At 46.6% G+C, this 17,052-nt stretch overlaps 1 protein-coding gene across 2 annotated transcripts in view; it reads right to left on the bottom strand.

Annotated features, from left to right (window-relative positions):
* The window catches only part of MCC (MCC regulator of WNT signaling pathway), a 461,802-nt gene that overhangs the window by 3,805 nt on the left and 440,945 nt on the right, over positions 1 to 17,052 (bottom strand). For both annotated transcript variants that reach the window (XM_012470094.3, XM_012470095.3), the window contains 2 exons: positions 15,713 to 15,813; positions 297 to 419 (listed from right to left, as the gene is read on the bottom strand). In XM_012470094.3, the coding sequence (XP_012325517.1) occupies positions 297 to 419; positions 15,713 to 15,813 (224 nt within the window). The remainder of the gene's footprint in view (positions 1 to 296; positions 420 to 15,712; positions 15,814 to 17,052) is intronic.

A 17,052-nucleotide genomic window follows, 5' to 3' on the forward strand; every position in this document is an offset into this window, starting at 1 on the left:
TTAAACAGACTTTTTATTGTGTGACTTCTCAGAACCTTTAAGATATATATCAGGAGAAGTACACCACAGTATGCCACGTTTGGCCAAAGGATGTCAATACTGAGCATTTCTTAGTTTCCACAGAACATCTTGGGAGATGCTGCTCTAAGACGGCCAGACAGGGACTCACCTACTCTCCAGAGCTGGTTCTCAGGAGTTAGGGAAATGTCCATCCCTGATGCTATGTCTACATGCAGGTGTCAGCGCAAGTACTGCAGGGGGAAGGTGGGGGGCGCTGGGTATACGGAGATTTTTACCTGTTGGCCCGCTTTAGATCATTCACGAACTCTGCAGATTGCTGATGTCGGATTTCACTGCTCTTGGTAAGTCTCTCCAAGGCACTCACCAGCTCTTGAACTCTGGCCTTCAACTTCTTTTCTCTATATCAAGGAGAGACACAATATGCCATGAGTAGTCTGAGATGATACTGGAGGTGCCCACTACCTGGGAAGTGGTGACAGAAATGAAGAGGAAGATTTAGCTTGCAAAGCCTAAAGGCAAGGGAGAGGAAAAGATACTCAAGAGCCCAACAGCACTGCTGTCACCCGAATGAACGCCTCTTCACCAGTGCACTCAAATGCTGATTTAAGCCCATTTCTTCAACAATAAAGGCTTTTTAAAGATCTTATGTGTCAAAGAAACAAGACAGGAATTTGTTTCTAGTCTTCCAGCTAATCTAGAAGTTCCGTTCTACTACTGGCGTACCAGATCCTCAGCAATGAGTGCAGCCTGACCACAAACCCCTGTCTCAGTCTCCATCCATTTCTTTTTCACATGTCCGAAGCATGCCTGAACCACTCACAGATTGAGCAGCTTACCTTGGACAGGTCCCCACTCTGAGACCAACATGATCCTACCTTGCCAAAAATGGTGGTAGAGGGAGTAGAAAGGACCTCTTCATTGTAAGGGTCCTTATTTCCCATAAAATTACCTCTGCACTTTTGACTACCTGCTCTCCACAGGCAAAGCAGCTTCGGGTTCTGTGGACTCTCTACTTTAGTAACCCAAGCTAATTGACTTAGAGTCAGTTCAGGGAGGTTTCCTGGGTCCAGTCAGCTCATTGCGTTACTGTAATTCCCATAAGACCCAGCAGGGAAACACTAATCAGTGCCTTCCTGACTACCCTGCCTCCCTTCCAAGGTCCCCATCACATGCACAGTGTTACTCCACTTAGTATCACACTCAGCACTCGGCAGTATGTCACTGTATTATGTACTGGAGCCATCAGGCTCCCTCATGGGCACATCGTGTTCTAGAGTGGCAAGGACCTTACTTGGTTTGGTTCCCCATGCACCCCAAGTGCTGAGCACCGTGCCGGGGTGACAGCTTCTAGTGACTGTTAAAACAGCTTTAGAACAATTCTTTGGGACATACTGAGAAACCAGGGTTTAGGGAAGGAATTCCTCTAAAAAGGACTCACTGAATGTAGAATGTAAGTTAGCATGTTTAATTTATAAGACAGTTGGGTAGGATCTAGACAAATAATGAACATATCCCTTGACCAGGCAACTAGGAATTTACAGAGGTACTAGAAGCACAAGTTCCTAGAGACAATCACTTACAGTTGGATTCACTTCGGCATTGGTTACAATGATGCCTAATAAAGAAAGGAAGATAACCAGGGGACTGGTTAATCAAGGCCTACCCATGCTACTGAAATGTTCTTAAAAATATTTTTTAAATGCAGGTGGAAGGCTGGGGGCAGTGGCTCATGCCTGTAATCTCAGCACTTTAGGAGGCCAAGGAGTGTGGATTACTTGAGCTCAGAAATTCAAGACCAGCCTGGGCAACATGGTGAAACTCTGTCTACAAAACTTAGCCAGATATGATGACTCATGCCTATAGTCCCAGCTACTCAGGAGGCTGAGGTGGGAGGATCGCTTGAGCCCAGGAGGTTGAGACTGCGGTGAGCCATGATCATGCCACTGCATTCCAGCTTGGGTGGCAGTGAGACCATCTCATAAAAAAAAAATGGCAGATGGTCATGCACAGCCATGGGAGGATATCTGATATATTAAGGGAAAAGGGTGAGTTCTAAAGATGCTATTTTTGTAAAAACTGAAAAGCTGAGTGTGAATATCTGACTCTATCAAGAGACTAGAAGGCTAAATACAAATTCAACAATGCTTAACCCATGCAAGGGGGTTTCTGGGAGGCTTTCATTTTCTACTTCACTCACTTATGCACTGCCTGATATTTTTACACTTGTGTATGTTTTGTGTAAAGTGTGAGGTAGAGTCATGTAGGAAGGGCATGGGAATGTGACCTTGGGCTAGAAGGCTCCTTTCTGACGCCCAAACGGTTCAGACCCTGGTTCTCCTTTCCTGGCTTTTCATATATCTAATCTTTTACATTTCTGCATTTATCTACTACGAGTAGCTAAAGAGCTTGGTAAGTCAAGTTCTCCAAACTGATCAATGAAGAAAGGAATTACAACATAAAATTCAGGACTGCTTTTGGAGAGAGGATGGAAGGGGCAGGATCTTTAAGGGAAGTCTAGCAACCAGCCCTCTGCCCAAGAACTCATTTTTTGGTGAGTCTTCCCACCCGCCTCTGCTAAGCCTGAAGGAACGTGTTTCTCCTGGGCCCTAGCAGCTGCAACATCTTGGATGTGGCTGCATTTCCTCCTACCAGCGGCGAGGATGGTGTTTTAGGAAGGGGGCTCCCTTCCTCCCCACCCACCCCCCAACACTTCCGCAGCCTTCACAGCAGCCCTCCTCCAGCGGAGAGAAACAGGGACTCCAGCTTCCCTCCAGCTAAAAAGAGGGGTGAAGGATTATTTGCCCTGTATTTTATTATTGTTTAGAGCCTTTATCTGTCATTCTTATGTTAATAGTGTAAAAAAGGAAAAAAGAAAACTGAAGAGTTAAAAATGTAACCACAAACTCAATAAGAAATTCACAACAAAAACTGTGAGATGCTACCTACAGCAGTCAAATCCCCTACCTCTCCCAATCCTATCCACGCTTAGCAAACAGGGAGAATGGAAATCCCAGCCCTTCCCCCAGACAAAAGGCTTCCTTCCCCAGCACCCAGGCCCTCAGGGAAACTTTCCGGTTCTGACAGGCTCCAAAGGAGGACAGAACCACAGGAGGGCAGAAGAGGATCTCTCAGACCCAGTCCAACCCCAGCTTGGGGTGTGGCAGGGGTGGGGAGTAGTCATTGCTGGGAGCTCAGAACTGCCTGGCCTCCAGAAGGGAAAGGGAGTGAACTGCTGGGAGAAACCCCTGGAAAGAACTATGATGCTCATTTATTTAAAGATGCAAAGATGAGGCCAAACTGCAAACTTAAACCTAAAATTTGGGTTTATCTGTTTTCATTTGAGTGAGGCAGACACCTGCAGTATAAGAGTGATGACTTCAGCATCATTCATCAGGACCCAAAGAAACGCTAAACCATTGCCAAGTAACAGCTGCTCTAGACCTGCGTGTCCAACACAGCAGCCACTAGCCACGCAGGTGGCTGTCTGAGCTCTTGAAATGTGTCTGGTCCAAATTGAGATGGGCTGTAGGTGTAAAATGCACATTGGAATTTGAAGACAACTACAAAAAAAATGTAAAATATCTGTTTTGTTTTAAAAATACTGATTACATGTTGAAACATTTTGGATATACTGGGTTACATGTTACTAAAATTAATTTCATGTGTTTCTCTTTACTTTTTCCATGGGGCTACTAGAAAATTTACAATTACATACATGCCTTGCATTTGAGGCTCATACTGTATTACTAGTGGACAGTGCCGCTCTAGAGCAATTGTTCAATGTTGTCAGAGGCATGTGAACCAGAGCAACTCCATCTTAAATAGGAGCTAGGTAAAAAGGAGGCTGAGACCTACTGGGCTGCATTCCCAGATGGTTAAGGTGTTCTAAGTCATGAGATAGGAGGTCAGCACAAAATATAGGTCATAAAGACTTGCAGATAAAACAGGTTGCACTAAAGAAGCCAGCCAAAACAGCAAACCCAAGATGCCCATGAGAGTGACCCCTGGTCGTCCTCAATGCTTACACTCCCACCAGTGCCATGACAGTTTACAAATGCCATGGCAGTGTCAGGAAATTATCCTATATGGTCTAAAAAGGGGAGGTATGAATAATCCACCCCTTGTTTAGCATATCATTAAAAAAAAACCATAAAAAAGGCAACCGGAGTAGCCATTCTTTGATTCCTTTACTAATAAACTTGTTTTCACTTTACTCTGTGGACTCGTCCTGAATTCTTTCTTGCATGAGATCCAAGAACCCTCTCTTGGGGTCTGGATCGGGACCCTTTTCCAGTTAACAATATTACCAGATATTTTCCCTGGCTTCTGACACAGTAGGTTTGGGTTGAAACCCAGGAATTGCAGTTTAACAAGTGTCCCACAGCTGACTCCTGTTATCAGGCAAACTTGGGGGACTGGTGTAAGGCAGAAGAGTTCCTCACCTGGACCTGAGGATGAGCTTCAGTTACCCCTGGAACTGACTTTCTGAATTTATGCAAAATTGTAAGCAGGGGTACATTTTGCTCAAGTCTACGGTTCTCCTCAGATTTTCAAAGGATGACTTGGAAAATGTAAAGAAACATATCTTACTAATTCAAGTCACATTGAAACCTCAACCATTCTTGTTCCTTTCTAGTTCTAATTTAAATTTGCTTGGCCTTTAGTTTTTATATATGGTTTAGGTATATAAGGCCAAAACGAGCACTTTCTTGGCTTCACACAGATGAGAAAGCAAAAACTCAACACCGTGTTCCATATGCACCTTCGATAGTAATGTATTCATCCAGTGTTTCCCGGAATAGCCAGAAATGCACAATCTATTCCTTTTTTATTCCCAGTGGTATCGGCACTCACAAATATACCCCAAACCATCAAGCAAAAACAATGCTAGATTGTAATGACTGTGACAACCCAATTCCCCCAGTACACATGTCTTTCCACTTCAGGTTTTGGGCTTCTTATTTCTGGTCACAAAAGGTCCTACAGAGAGCCAGGGTGAGACTTTTTTTTTCAAGAGATAGGGTCTTGCTCTGTCATCCAGGCTGGAATGCAGTGGCACAAATCACAGTTCACTGCAGCCTCGACCTCCCAGGTTCAAGCAATCCCCTCACCTCAGCCTCCTGAGTGGCTGGGACTACAAGTGTGTACCACCGTGCTGGGCTAATTTTTAAAACTTTTTTTTGTAGAAATATTCACAAACTACTGGGCTCTCGTGTTCCTTCCACCTTGCCTCCCAAAATGCTGAGATTATAGGCCTGAGCAACCCCACCTGGTGGGTTCTTTTTAATTGAAACATAATAGGGTACGTTTCAATGCAGTGGAATAATCACAGGGAATTTAAGAGACAGACTCGTGGTGGGAATTTCAAGGTAATAGGAAAACCAAGGTGGCTTGCCAGTAAGCTGGGCAGAGCGAAGCAAGCCTCTGAAGTGGTGCTTATTGGTATACCTGGGTAGCCTGGAGATACAGCTTTGTGAGCAATCAGTAAGGAGGTTGTATTCTCCCTAAAATAAAAAGGCCAGCAGCAGTACTCTGTGATTAGACAGAGTCCAAATGAGCTGCAGGAGTCATCGGCTGAGAGCCCAGTCCCGATGAGGCTTATGAGTGGCTTCGCAGCTGGCCAGGAAACCTTTCAGAGGAGCTGTAATCAGACCAAACCGCAGGAGTCACAGCCATGTAGCCACAGGGCCTGGAATTTCTTAGTAATTGCTGATTATATGGAATTAGTCACTAACAGAATTGTCTGCATATGTGATTTCTCTAGTCCTCACCTTTCATTCACTTTTAACCCGTCAGGCTCTGCCTCCAATGACAGGGCTCGCTGGGCTCACCAGTGATCTCTACGTTGCTGCCTCCAGTGGTCCCATCTATCCTTTTCTTACCTGCCCGCACCACCTGCAGGCTGACCACCTCTTTACTCATGGCTTGTACAAGGCCTCCAGAGCCTGCATTTCATCCTGATTCATTAGCTGCTCCCTTTCTATACTCCAAAATACTGGGTGTTGTTTAGGACATGGGCCTGGCCTGTATTTTATCTTACCCTTTTCTCTTTTTTTTTTTTAAGTAGAGACGGGGTTTTACATATTGGCCAGGCTGGTCTTGAACTCCTGACCTTATGATCCACCCACCTCGGCCTCCCAAAGTGCTGGGATTACAAGCATCAGCCACTGCGCCCAGCCGTTCGTTATCTTACCCTGTTCTCTAATGGACTCCCTCCATTCCCTTTTTCCTAAAAAATGTGTGCTAAAAACTTACACATTCTTATCTTCAGGCCTTTCCTTGAATCTCTGGACTTGTCCATCTGCGGCCTCTTAACTGGCATCTGCGATTTCACATGTCCAGAGGATTACTTCCAGATGACCTCCCACAGCCACTCTCTCTCGTGTCGGCAAATGGCACCACCATTCACCTGGTTACTCACTGGGCTCAGATCTCTCTCACTGTCAGAGTGTTCTCACTGATAACATTTTTGCAAAGGTGGTTTCAGTTACTTAGAGTCAGCCTTAACTCCTCCTCCCCTCATACTCCACACCTGTTCATCAGCAAACCCTATCTACCAATTCTCATCCTGCCATTTGTCACCACGCCCAGGTCCAAATGGGTCATCACTTCTCACCTGGACAGCCACAACAGCCAGCTAACTGGTTTCTCTGTCTCCACCCCTGCCCTCTGTCCTGGTTTTCACATAGCAGCCCAGGTAACATTTCACATGACAGATCTGATCATGTTACTGCCCTTCAGTGCCTTTCACCTACACTTGGAACAAACCCTGTGGTCTTGCCCGGACCTCTAAGGCCCTGCTTGACCTGAGCGCTGCTTGCTGGGCCTTTGGGCTGCGGGAATCACCCTGGCCCTGCTGGAATCCTGTAGATCCTCAGCACACCCCTACACACCCGGGGCCTCTGCCTGGGATGTGTTTCTGCCTCTCTCCTCCTCAACTCAGCTTCAGTGTCACCTCCCAGAGATGCCCAGCCTGACCACCCATCTAAACTCAAGTCCCAGAGCTATGACATCACCGCACCTTGCCATTTCCTTCATATTATTCATTGGAAACTACATTTATTTTATTGGAAAAAACAAATTCCACAGTGACTATCACATCACCCTATTTCCTTCATGGTAATCACCACAATGTTTATGTTTTCATTAAATCCAGGCAGCAGGTAAGTCCTTTATAAGGATAAAGTCATTTAATTCCCACATAACCTTTGAAGTCAATACTACCATGATTCACATTTTTAAAGATGAGGAACTTTTTTCTTTTGAGAGGGAGTCTTGCTCTTTCCCCCAGGCTGGAGGGCAGTGGTGTGATCTCAGGCTGACTGCAACCTCCATTGCGTGGGTTCAAGCGATTCTCCTGCCTCAGCCTCCTGAGTAGCTGGGATCATAGGCGTGCACCATCATGCCCAGCTAATTTTTGTTTTTTAGTAGGGATGAGGTTTCGCCATGTTGGCCAGGCCAGTCTCGAACTCCTGACCTCACGTGATCCACCCGCCTTGGCCTCCCAAAGTACTAGGATTACAGGCGTGAGCCACCACACTTGGCTGATAGATGAGGAACTTAAGGTTAGTTAAGAGACTTGCCCATAGCCAGTCACCTGCAGAACAGGGACTCCCACCTGGGATTCTGTCTGCAGAGCCTGTGCCCTTACACATCTCGCTGAAGTAGCCTGTGATGCATAAAGGGAATACAGTAGAGTGCAAGATAAACAAGACCTTCACTTAATAGCACAGGCCCGCAGAACTAAGGATCAAGTGTCCCCAGATAATGAGGTTCTGCAGGTATGCATGTGGCTGTGTTTTGCCAGGAGTAGCAGCACGAGGACAATAGCAGATTTTTTTTTTTGCCCAGACTTCGCCACAAACATGTCTCTTGTCCAGGAAAAGTATCTGGAATTTTCACAAGCCTTGCCGGTGGCTGCTGTGTGTTCCCGTGCCCTCCACCACTCTGCCTTTATGAGATACCAGGTGAGGCCGCCTTCTCTTTGAGCTTTCGGGATGTTGGGGGAATGATAGAAAAGTAAAAGAAATCTCAGTTACTCAAGCAACAACTCCTTTAATCCCTTAAGGGAGCCTCAGTCTTCACCCTCTGTGCTTCTAGGCCCTTGGCTCTGGGGCTCAGCATTTTATTTGCGTGCTAATGAACCCACAGGTGCACTTTGTGTTTCATTAATGTCCTGCAGACCCATGTGCTTTTGTGGAATTCTAAGCACAACTTCCATTGCTTGATTGCTTTTATAAATCAACCAAATATGAAGGATCAGCAAGTGCAGGTTTAAAAACAGCACCTTTTACAATAATGGTCCTGCTAATGAACCAGTGAAGATTCTGCTACTTGTTTATTCAGTGGGGGCTCCCTTTTAACAAGCAACCTACCCAGTTCCCTCTTCATTTTATCCCACTCTGTGTAGCTCAAAAACAGTATTCATCCACAGCTGCTGAAATAGGGGTCAACTAGTGTCATTCTTTTTCCATTCATGGCCAAACGTTGGTTCCTACAAGTCTGGAAGTTTTCTACAGTTGGGTGGATAGTTTTGAACTTGGACATGGATTTGAACTCCGAGGAGTCTTGGTTTGTTCTAGGGCACTGTTAATAGGCAAGGGCTAATCCCGAGTATGTTTTCAGGTATTTTGGTGGCAGAATCAAACAGCAGAATGACCCATCAGGACACTACTTTGTGAGTTCTGAGGCACTGAGGGTCAGTGTAATAGAAAGGAATGGAAGGGATTTTAAGGAAAGAATATGACCTATTGACCAGAGGTTGGGAGGGGAGATTTACAAGTTATAATCCTGGATCATTAGGAGAAGGGGATTTTTAACATAAATAGGAATTCTCCAAAGGGCAGGAAGAAACAGAATTGTTTTGGATGTGCTGTTGTGAGGCTCTGGTATATTTGGGTGGAGATGTCCAGTGGGCATGAAGTTGAGATGATTTAGGGACCATTTAGAAGAAACAGCTGAAGACATCAGAGTTGAAGTCATGTGCCTGGCTGAGTAAGCCACGATCCCTGCCCCTAAAAGAACTCTTATTTTGTGGGGGGACTGAGAGTTAAGGAGGGTAGCTGGCAGTAGAACCTGGCCCATTAAGAAATGAGCAGTGGAGTGTTCTACGATAGGAGGAAATTCAGGGCACAAGGGAACCAAAAAAGAAGTTGGAGAGGGTGTCATTTCTGCTGGGAGGAGGGAGGGAACATCCGGATCCATTTTACAGACAGGCTGAAGTCACACTGATGTGAATGTTTGGGGAACGGGGTTGGGCGGGGCCAGGGCAAAAGCAGCTGCAAGAGTGAAGCCCCAGAGGCACAAGAGGAAGAGCAGTCTGGCACGTGGGTGCGGGTGGCGGGGGCAGGGTAGTTGGTGAGCGTGGGGACGGCTCAGGCAAGACCACACAACTGGCCGAGAAGCCTAGACACACTCGGGGCCACGGGAGGTTGCCAGTAATTGGGTCCGGTAAGCAGAATACTAAAATGCACCCAGGATTTCTGCCTTTTAGTGTACACACACCTTCCCTAGTTATTTCATCAAACCCTAATCTAGTTGCTGCTGTGAAGGAATTTTCCAGATGTAATTAAGGTCTCCAAACAGCTAACCTTAAGATAAGGAGATTTTTTTTTCTGAGTGGACCTGACCTAATGAGGCGAGTCTGTAGAAAGGCCTGGGCTCTTCCTGGAAATAGAGTTCAAGTATGGGAGGGATTTGTCTGAGGGAGGTTCTCGCTGCTGGCTTTGCAGAAGGAGTGTGAGGGCTCTAGGAGCTGACAGCCCCCAGACCAAAAGCCAGTGAGAAAATGGGACCTGTGCCCTGCAGCCCCAGGGAACTGAATTCCACCCACAAGCAGGAGGAGTGTGGGAGCAGAGTCCTCTCTAGAGCCCCAGAGAGAACACAGCCCCAGAGGGCAGTTCAATTGCAGCCTTGCAAGACCCTAGGTGGAGAAGCCAGTCATGCTGCGCTCAGACTTCTGATGCACAGAATCTGTGAGCTAGTAACGGGTGTTGTTTTAGGCCACATTCATGATAATTTGTTAGACAACAATAGAAAACTATTACAGGAGCACCATCAGGTTTGTATCCTGTAAGGTTACTCTTTGACCCTGAAGGATTTCTGTCCTTGTATTGGATTATTCTTAGGAGCACAGTGTGCTCTAGTGCCTCCTCCTCCACCTTTTTAGAAGAGGCAGAGGATCTCACTGTGTTGCCCAGGCTGGAGTAATCCTCCCACCTTAGCCTCCTGAGTAGCTGGGACTACAGGCATGTGCCACTACACCACGCTGTCCCTCTTTTTTTTTTTTTTTTTGAGGCAGAATCTCGCTTTGTCACCCAGGCTGGAGTGCAGTGGTGTGATGTCGGCTCATTGCAACCTGTGCCTCCCGGGTTCAAGTAATTCTCCTGCCCCAGCCTCCCAAGTAGCTGGGACTACAGGTGCAGGTCACCATGCCTAATTTTTTTTATTTTTAGTAGAGATGGAGTTTCACCATGCTGGCCAAGTTGATCTCGAACTCCTGACCTTGTGATCCGCCTGCCTTGGCCTCCCAAAGTGCTGGGATTATAGGCATGAGCCGCACCCAGCTCAAGCTGTTCCTTCTTAAAAAAAATTCCTTGATAGTTTTGCTGCCTGCACAGCAAACGTTCTCAAACCACTTGTCTTCACTTCCTGCCTCTCACCTTCTTAATCCACCCTCATCTTGACGTGCTTGGCCTCTTGGCTTTGAAGTAGTTTCTTTTCTCAGCTTCTGATCCTCCCTGGCTAGTAGATGTTCTCAGGTCTGCCCCTAGGAAATCCCCCATCCGAGTAACCTGCACAGCAGCGGTGCATGACCAGGTATGATGGGGGCAATTCCCACTCTGTCTCTTTGAACCCAGGGACTCTGCCTCCTGTGCCTTCCCCTTCCTCTGTGGCCACCTCCACTCCCCATTAGGGTCATGTTCAGGCCCTCCAGACCTGGTCTCTTGTGATCACACTCATCAGACGGAACTCTCCTGCTACTGGATGTCTCCTTGTAGGGCTCTGGCATGCAGTCCTGTCTCCCAGCAGCGGCAGCTTGCCTGCTTGCTATTCAGCAGAAAGAGCAAAGGACGCCCTCCTCTGGTGGATGAGTCAGGGGCATCCTGTCCCTGGACAGAACGGCCACTGTGATTTGTCCATTGCCTTAATGTGGCACTTTACAGAACCATCTGGCACACACGCAGACACAGGTGGCATATCCCAGTTCCCTGGAGGGTGTGTACAGCCCCTGGAGGGTCTGTGACTGAATGACTGCAGCCTCCCGGAGGGAGGGTGCCACCTCCTGCAGGTAGTGTGTAGGGCTTGCTTCGCCCTGCTCCTGGGTAGAGTGAAAGGCGAATGCCTGCGAGGCAGCACCACGGCACAGGCCCCTCCTGTCTACTCCTGGTCTCCTAGCACTGAGGAAGCACAGATCCTTACTTGAAAAATGTATTTTTTACTTACTTATTTTTTTAAAGATGGAGTCTCGCTATGTTGCCCAGACTGGATTTGAATTCCTAGCCTCAAGGGACTGTCCTGCCTCAGCCTCCCCAGAAACTCCAGGTGTATGCCACGGCTCAGATCCTTACCTTGTTATCAGCAAGACTAAGGCTGACATATGGCATTGCTTTGAAGCTCTGTGTGTTTAAGAAAGTCTTCCTCCTGCCATGGCACCTCATTTGCCTTCCGCACTGGCAGACTAAAGCATGCCTGTTTAGTGGAGGCACAGAGGTGTCTCACTGCCCAGACCAGTCACACAGTGGGTAGTGTCTTCAGATAAACGAGTGGGCTCAGCTCCCTTATCTGCAAGCAAACCCAACGCTGCCAGCACATGTTGGGTGCAAGCGCTCCCCACAGAGAATGCAGAAACATGTGGACTTCCTCACTGCCTCACTGTGTGACCTTGAGAGATCACTCAGCCTTGCTGTTCCAGTACACCCCAGATCATATGGAGAGCAGCACCTGCTCCCGGCTGCCTCCCAAGAACATGACGGAGATGAACTAGTCTGCTCCTCTCAGCTGTGCTCAGGTCCCGAGGCCAGGCATCATGTGAGTACAAAAAAAGAGTCATTTCTGAAAATTCCCTTATTTAGCTGCCTTTTTATAGATCACTTATTTGGTGGAAAGATCATTCAGTTAAATTTTACTAGGACCAAGGGCGAGAGACAGATCTGAAAAAGAGAGGTTTTTATAGCACACAGGCTGGATGGACAAGAGTGAAAACAAGATACCCTGATAAGAAAACATCTCGTGTGCCAGACTGGAAACCTGGTCATCCAGATGGGGTTTTACAGCAATGCCAGAGCCAACAAACTGCAATAAATGTTCACCGAAGTGGGGGGAATGAAATCAGACCAGATGGGAGTTATACATACAGTAAATGTGGGGTGGCATGGAGCCCTGGTTTTGTTCCAAACAGAACAAAGTTAGGAGAAGACACACAGAGAGCCAGGGCTGGGTGGCAAGGCCGGCCAGGTAAGGGGAGGTTGGGTTGGGGACGGTGTCATGACCCAGAACCAGTGACTGAAGTGTCACAGGGCCCCCTGGGATGGCTGATTCTCCTTAGGGACAGCCCATGGCTTAGCCTCTTCCTCCTCCCTTAGCAACACCTGATCTTTTCAGTCTGGCTATCTGGGCCCACAGTTGTGGTGTCTGGAACCATCCTTTTTTCAAGGGAGAAACATCACTGAAAATGCTGGTAAGATTCCCCTAGCTGACCTCAACCATGAGCTCGGCAGTGATTTCATACCTTCAAAAAAGGTGTTAGTTTCCATTTGATTTTTAAAAATAAAAACCTCAGGAATAGTCACTTTGAAGGTATATAATACAAACCCAAACTGCAGCCCTGAGGTGTGTACACTGTCCACCCCCGTGAAATGACGATTCCCGTTTCTAAGCTCTATTTACAGCATCATTATGTTATTTTCCTTTTTTCTTTACCTCTGTGGGTTCGTTCTTGGCTCCATCCATCTGGGTCTTGATTAGAAATCCATGCTAACCAACTTAAGGCTGCTTATTGGAAATCCACTGTGACTGACAGAACAAATGAAATCTCTTTATGTTAAGTCAGCACAACCTGCATCTTCCTTGTGCCAGCAAAGCCCTCTGAGGTTTGGGGAATTCGAAAAATTTAGGGCTTAGCTTACAGATACAATATCCAAACAGCTCCCAGTTGGAAATGGGGAGTGGATTTCCATCCCATGTTTCTGGCACAGTTAAGTCATTAGGATTTGTTGAGGGCATTTTTCTGTGCAGCTTTTCTCTTCCCACCCCAACCAGAACAATTACCATTTAACTACACGGCCAGAGGTGCTGGCAAAGTAAAAACAGAGCTATTACAACTTGGAAGGAAAGACAAAAAGTGACAGTAAATCAGGAAAGTAGTGAAGTTCCCCATAACGCAACCGTCCATCCACCATCAGCTTGGAGGCCATCCTAAAACAGGCCTGCTGGATCAAGTTCGCAGACAGAGAATACACTGTAGCCTTCCCCTCCCATCCTAAATCCCCAGAAATGACAGGAAAGACATTTTTTAAAACCCCTGAGCATCTTAGAAAGGAGTGCTCTTTGTATACCAGAAACCATGTGCAATCATAAAAAATGAAAGGCAGATGTTTTCTTCTTCCTGAAAAATGAAACCACAACTCAAAATGCACGCAGAAAAATACTCTGCAAAAGGAAGAAGGGGATTCAGAGGTGCTCCAACCAGAGGTGTTGGCTACCAGAACAGGAGGGGATCAGACACTTAGGTCAGATACGCAAACTAGAGAGCTGTTATTAGCCAGGAGGCACAGAAAGCCCAGGACACAGATTCTGATATGACCCAGCTGACGGCACTCTAAAGGAACTGGCTACATTTTCTGGGTAGCAGGCTGTATTAAATAGATACAGAACTCTCAAATAGGATGGCTGGACATGGTGGCTCACGCCTGTAATCCCAGCACATTGGGAGGACAAGGCGGAGGGATCACCTGAGGTCAGGAGTTCCAGACCAGCCTGGCCAACATGGTGAAACCCAGTCTCTACTAAAAATACAAAACATTAGCCGGTGTGGTGGCACATGCCTGAGTCACAGCCACTCTGGAGGCTGAGGCAGGAGAATTGCTTGAATGTGGGAGAAGGAGGTTGCAGTGAACCAAGATCGCACCACTGCGCTCCAGCCTGGGCAACAGAGCAAGACTCTGTCTCAAAAAAAAAAAAAAAAAAAAAAAACAAGAAAGAAAGAAAAAAAGAACCCTCAAACAGGTGCCCTAGGAATTTAAGGTATAAGAATGAACACACAAACAAGAACCATCGAATATTTAAAGAAAGCCAACACTAAGAAAGAGTCACAGAGCTCACCTATGAAAAGAATTACATGTGAAGAAACAGAGTTAATACAGCAGACAAAAAAGATTAAGGAATGTAAGGGCTGGGCATGGTGGTACATGTCTGTAATCCCAACATGCTGGGAGGCCAAAGCGGGAGGATCATAAAAAATGAAAGGCAGATGTTTTCTGACCTTTCATTTTTGAGACCTGCCTGGGGAACACAGGGAGACCCTGTCTCTATGAAAAAAAAAAAAAAAATTAGGTGTAGGGGCATGTGCCTGTGATCCTAGCTACTTGGGAGGCTGGGTGGAAGGATCACTTGAGCCTGGGAGGTTGAGGATGCAATGAGCTGTGACTGTGCCACTGCACTCCAGCTGGGCCAACAGAGTGAGATTCTTTCTCAAAAAAAAAATTGAAGCATACTAAAAATCCTCAAAGAGATCCAAGAAGGTATCATATCACTTAAAAAGAGATCATAGATTTAATCACCAAAATACAAAAACTCAACATATAGGTCAAACATCACAATGAATCTAAAGAATAAATTCGTTAGCTGGAAAACTGAGCCAAAGAACCTCTCTCTCCAGAACTCCGACTATCTGATAGGGCAGCCACCAGCCACATGTGGCTCCTGAGCACTTTCAGTGTCTGAGTTTGAGATATGCTGAGGTGTGAAATACATACCAGGCTTTGAAGACTTAGTTAAAAAAACCGTAAAACATTTCATTAATAGTTTTAGAAAATATTGATTATATGTTAAAATAATTTAGACATACTGTGTTAAAATGTTATTAAAGTGAATTTCAGCTGTTTTCATTCTTTTTAATGTGGCTACTAGAAATTTTAAAATTACATACATGTTTCACATTACATTTCTACTGGACAATGTTGCTGTAGAAGCCAGAACAAAACGAGTGATGGAAAGAAGGTATGAAAAGGTAAGATATGGAAGACAGAGCTAGACGAATCAGGATCTGTTTCCTCTTACAGAAGGAGATAAAGAATCGGGGGATGGCGAGGGGGAAAAAAACACTGAAATAACAGAGGAAAATTTCCCAGAACTAAATACACGCTGAAGGAAAGCATTCCTGCTGAAGTTGGAAACAAGATAAGAATGCCTGTTTTCACTTCACTATTTAACACTGTCCTAAAGTTTCTAGCCAATGCAACAAGTAACGAAAAAGGACAGAGAATCTTCTTCTTATTCACAGACAAAATGACTGCCTAAGTGTTCTCTCTCCTCACTCCGTTTTGAAAGGCGGGGCACCAATAGGCCTTTTCCATTTCTGGCCTCCAAGACATGGGCAAAGGGGAACACATCAGCCCTTCTCCTTTCTTGAACAGCTAACAGAACTCCAGGCGCAGGATAAACACCTGTGGGGTGGGGAAAGGGTGCTTACCGACGGATGGCGTTGGTGAACTCTGCAGCCAGCTCACTCTCACTGCACGTAGTCCTGAGTTCGGCTAGGGACAGAGCTGGGGAGGCAGCATCAGCACACTCCTAATAACAGCAAACACATTCCTGTTAGACCCGAATCCAAGCCGGACAGCACCCTGGAAACCTGCAGCAGAGTGTGGTCGGTGGCTAGTGCAGTGATGGCAGCAGTGTGGGTGCGGACGGCGCTCTCAGATCGTGCTCAAGGGGAAAGACTGGCAGCAAGCCAAAGAGCCCCCTCTGCTCCCAGACCTCTGGCTCCTTTTGCAGGCTGGCCATTGCGGTGGGGATGACACCCGGCGTGCTCTGAGCTCACGCAGATGCCAGGCACTGGTCTAAGCGCACCATATGCATTCAATCACTTAATCACCACAAGTACTCTCTGAGGCATGAACTATTATTACTCCCATTTTACCAAGGAGGAAATTAAGGCACAGAGAAGTTACGCTGCCCAGTCACCAGCTAGGAAATTGTGGAACCAGGATTCAAAGCCAGGCTGTATGGCCCCCAGATCAATCTCTTGACTACTAGGTAAGGCCTCTCGTAATCATAAAAGACAAGTGAGAAATACCTGTGAATATCCTTGTCGCCCCATCCCACTTCTCCTTGGGAGGAAACCAATCTCCTCTAGATTTAGGAGCTTTACTGGGTTCTTAATCATCAAGAAAACCCAGGAGAGGAAGAGGAAGACAGAAGTGTACCCACACCCCCGACAGATGACTATTAGACAGGGTCCTTGACATCATCTAAAGCAAATCCTCCCGCCCTGCAAATAAGGAAACAGAAGAGCCAGAGCTCCAAATCCTAGAGTTAAGACTATTCAAGGCAGTGGCCATGGCTGAGCGCTGTCTGTTCCATGCACACAGTGGGCGGCAGCCACACTACATAACAACATGGCCAGGGGAGGGCATTCATTGGATGATCTCTCAACAGACACGAGGAGCTGCCAAGCTGCAGGCCTCAGAATAAAAATCTTGTGATCTGTTGCAGGAGATGGAATGTAAACAGAAAATTGTATCATAAGATGTGAGCTACAGAGAAGCAAGGATTCAGTGCTGGAAATCCAGGCACGTGGTCTCCTGAGACAGTTCCTCGGCAGTGGCGCTGCCAACACCCGAGCGCTCTTCCCTCTGCCATGGCCTCCACCTGGACCGCCTCCCACCTCCTATCTACCTGTGCTCAGAGACCCAAGTCCCCTGTCCACCACCCTTGCAATCTGTTGAGATTCCCACAACATCCTCACTTTTTGTATATCCATTCCCATTTGATATTAACATTTCAGGAGACTCCTTAAAGACAGGGACT

This window comes from Aotus nancymaae, unplaced genomic scaffold (assembly GCF_030222135.1).
Source record: "Aotus nancymaae isolate 86718 unplaced genomic scaffold, 86718_ANA_hifiasm-v0.15.2.pri h1tg000014l, whole genome shotgun sequence".
In the NCBI taxonomy this organism is placed as follows: domain Eukaryota; kingdom Metazoa; phylum Chordata; class Mammalia; order Primates; family Aotidae; genus Aotus; species Aotus nancymaae.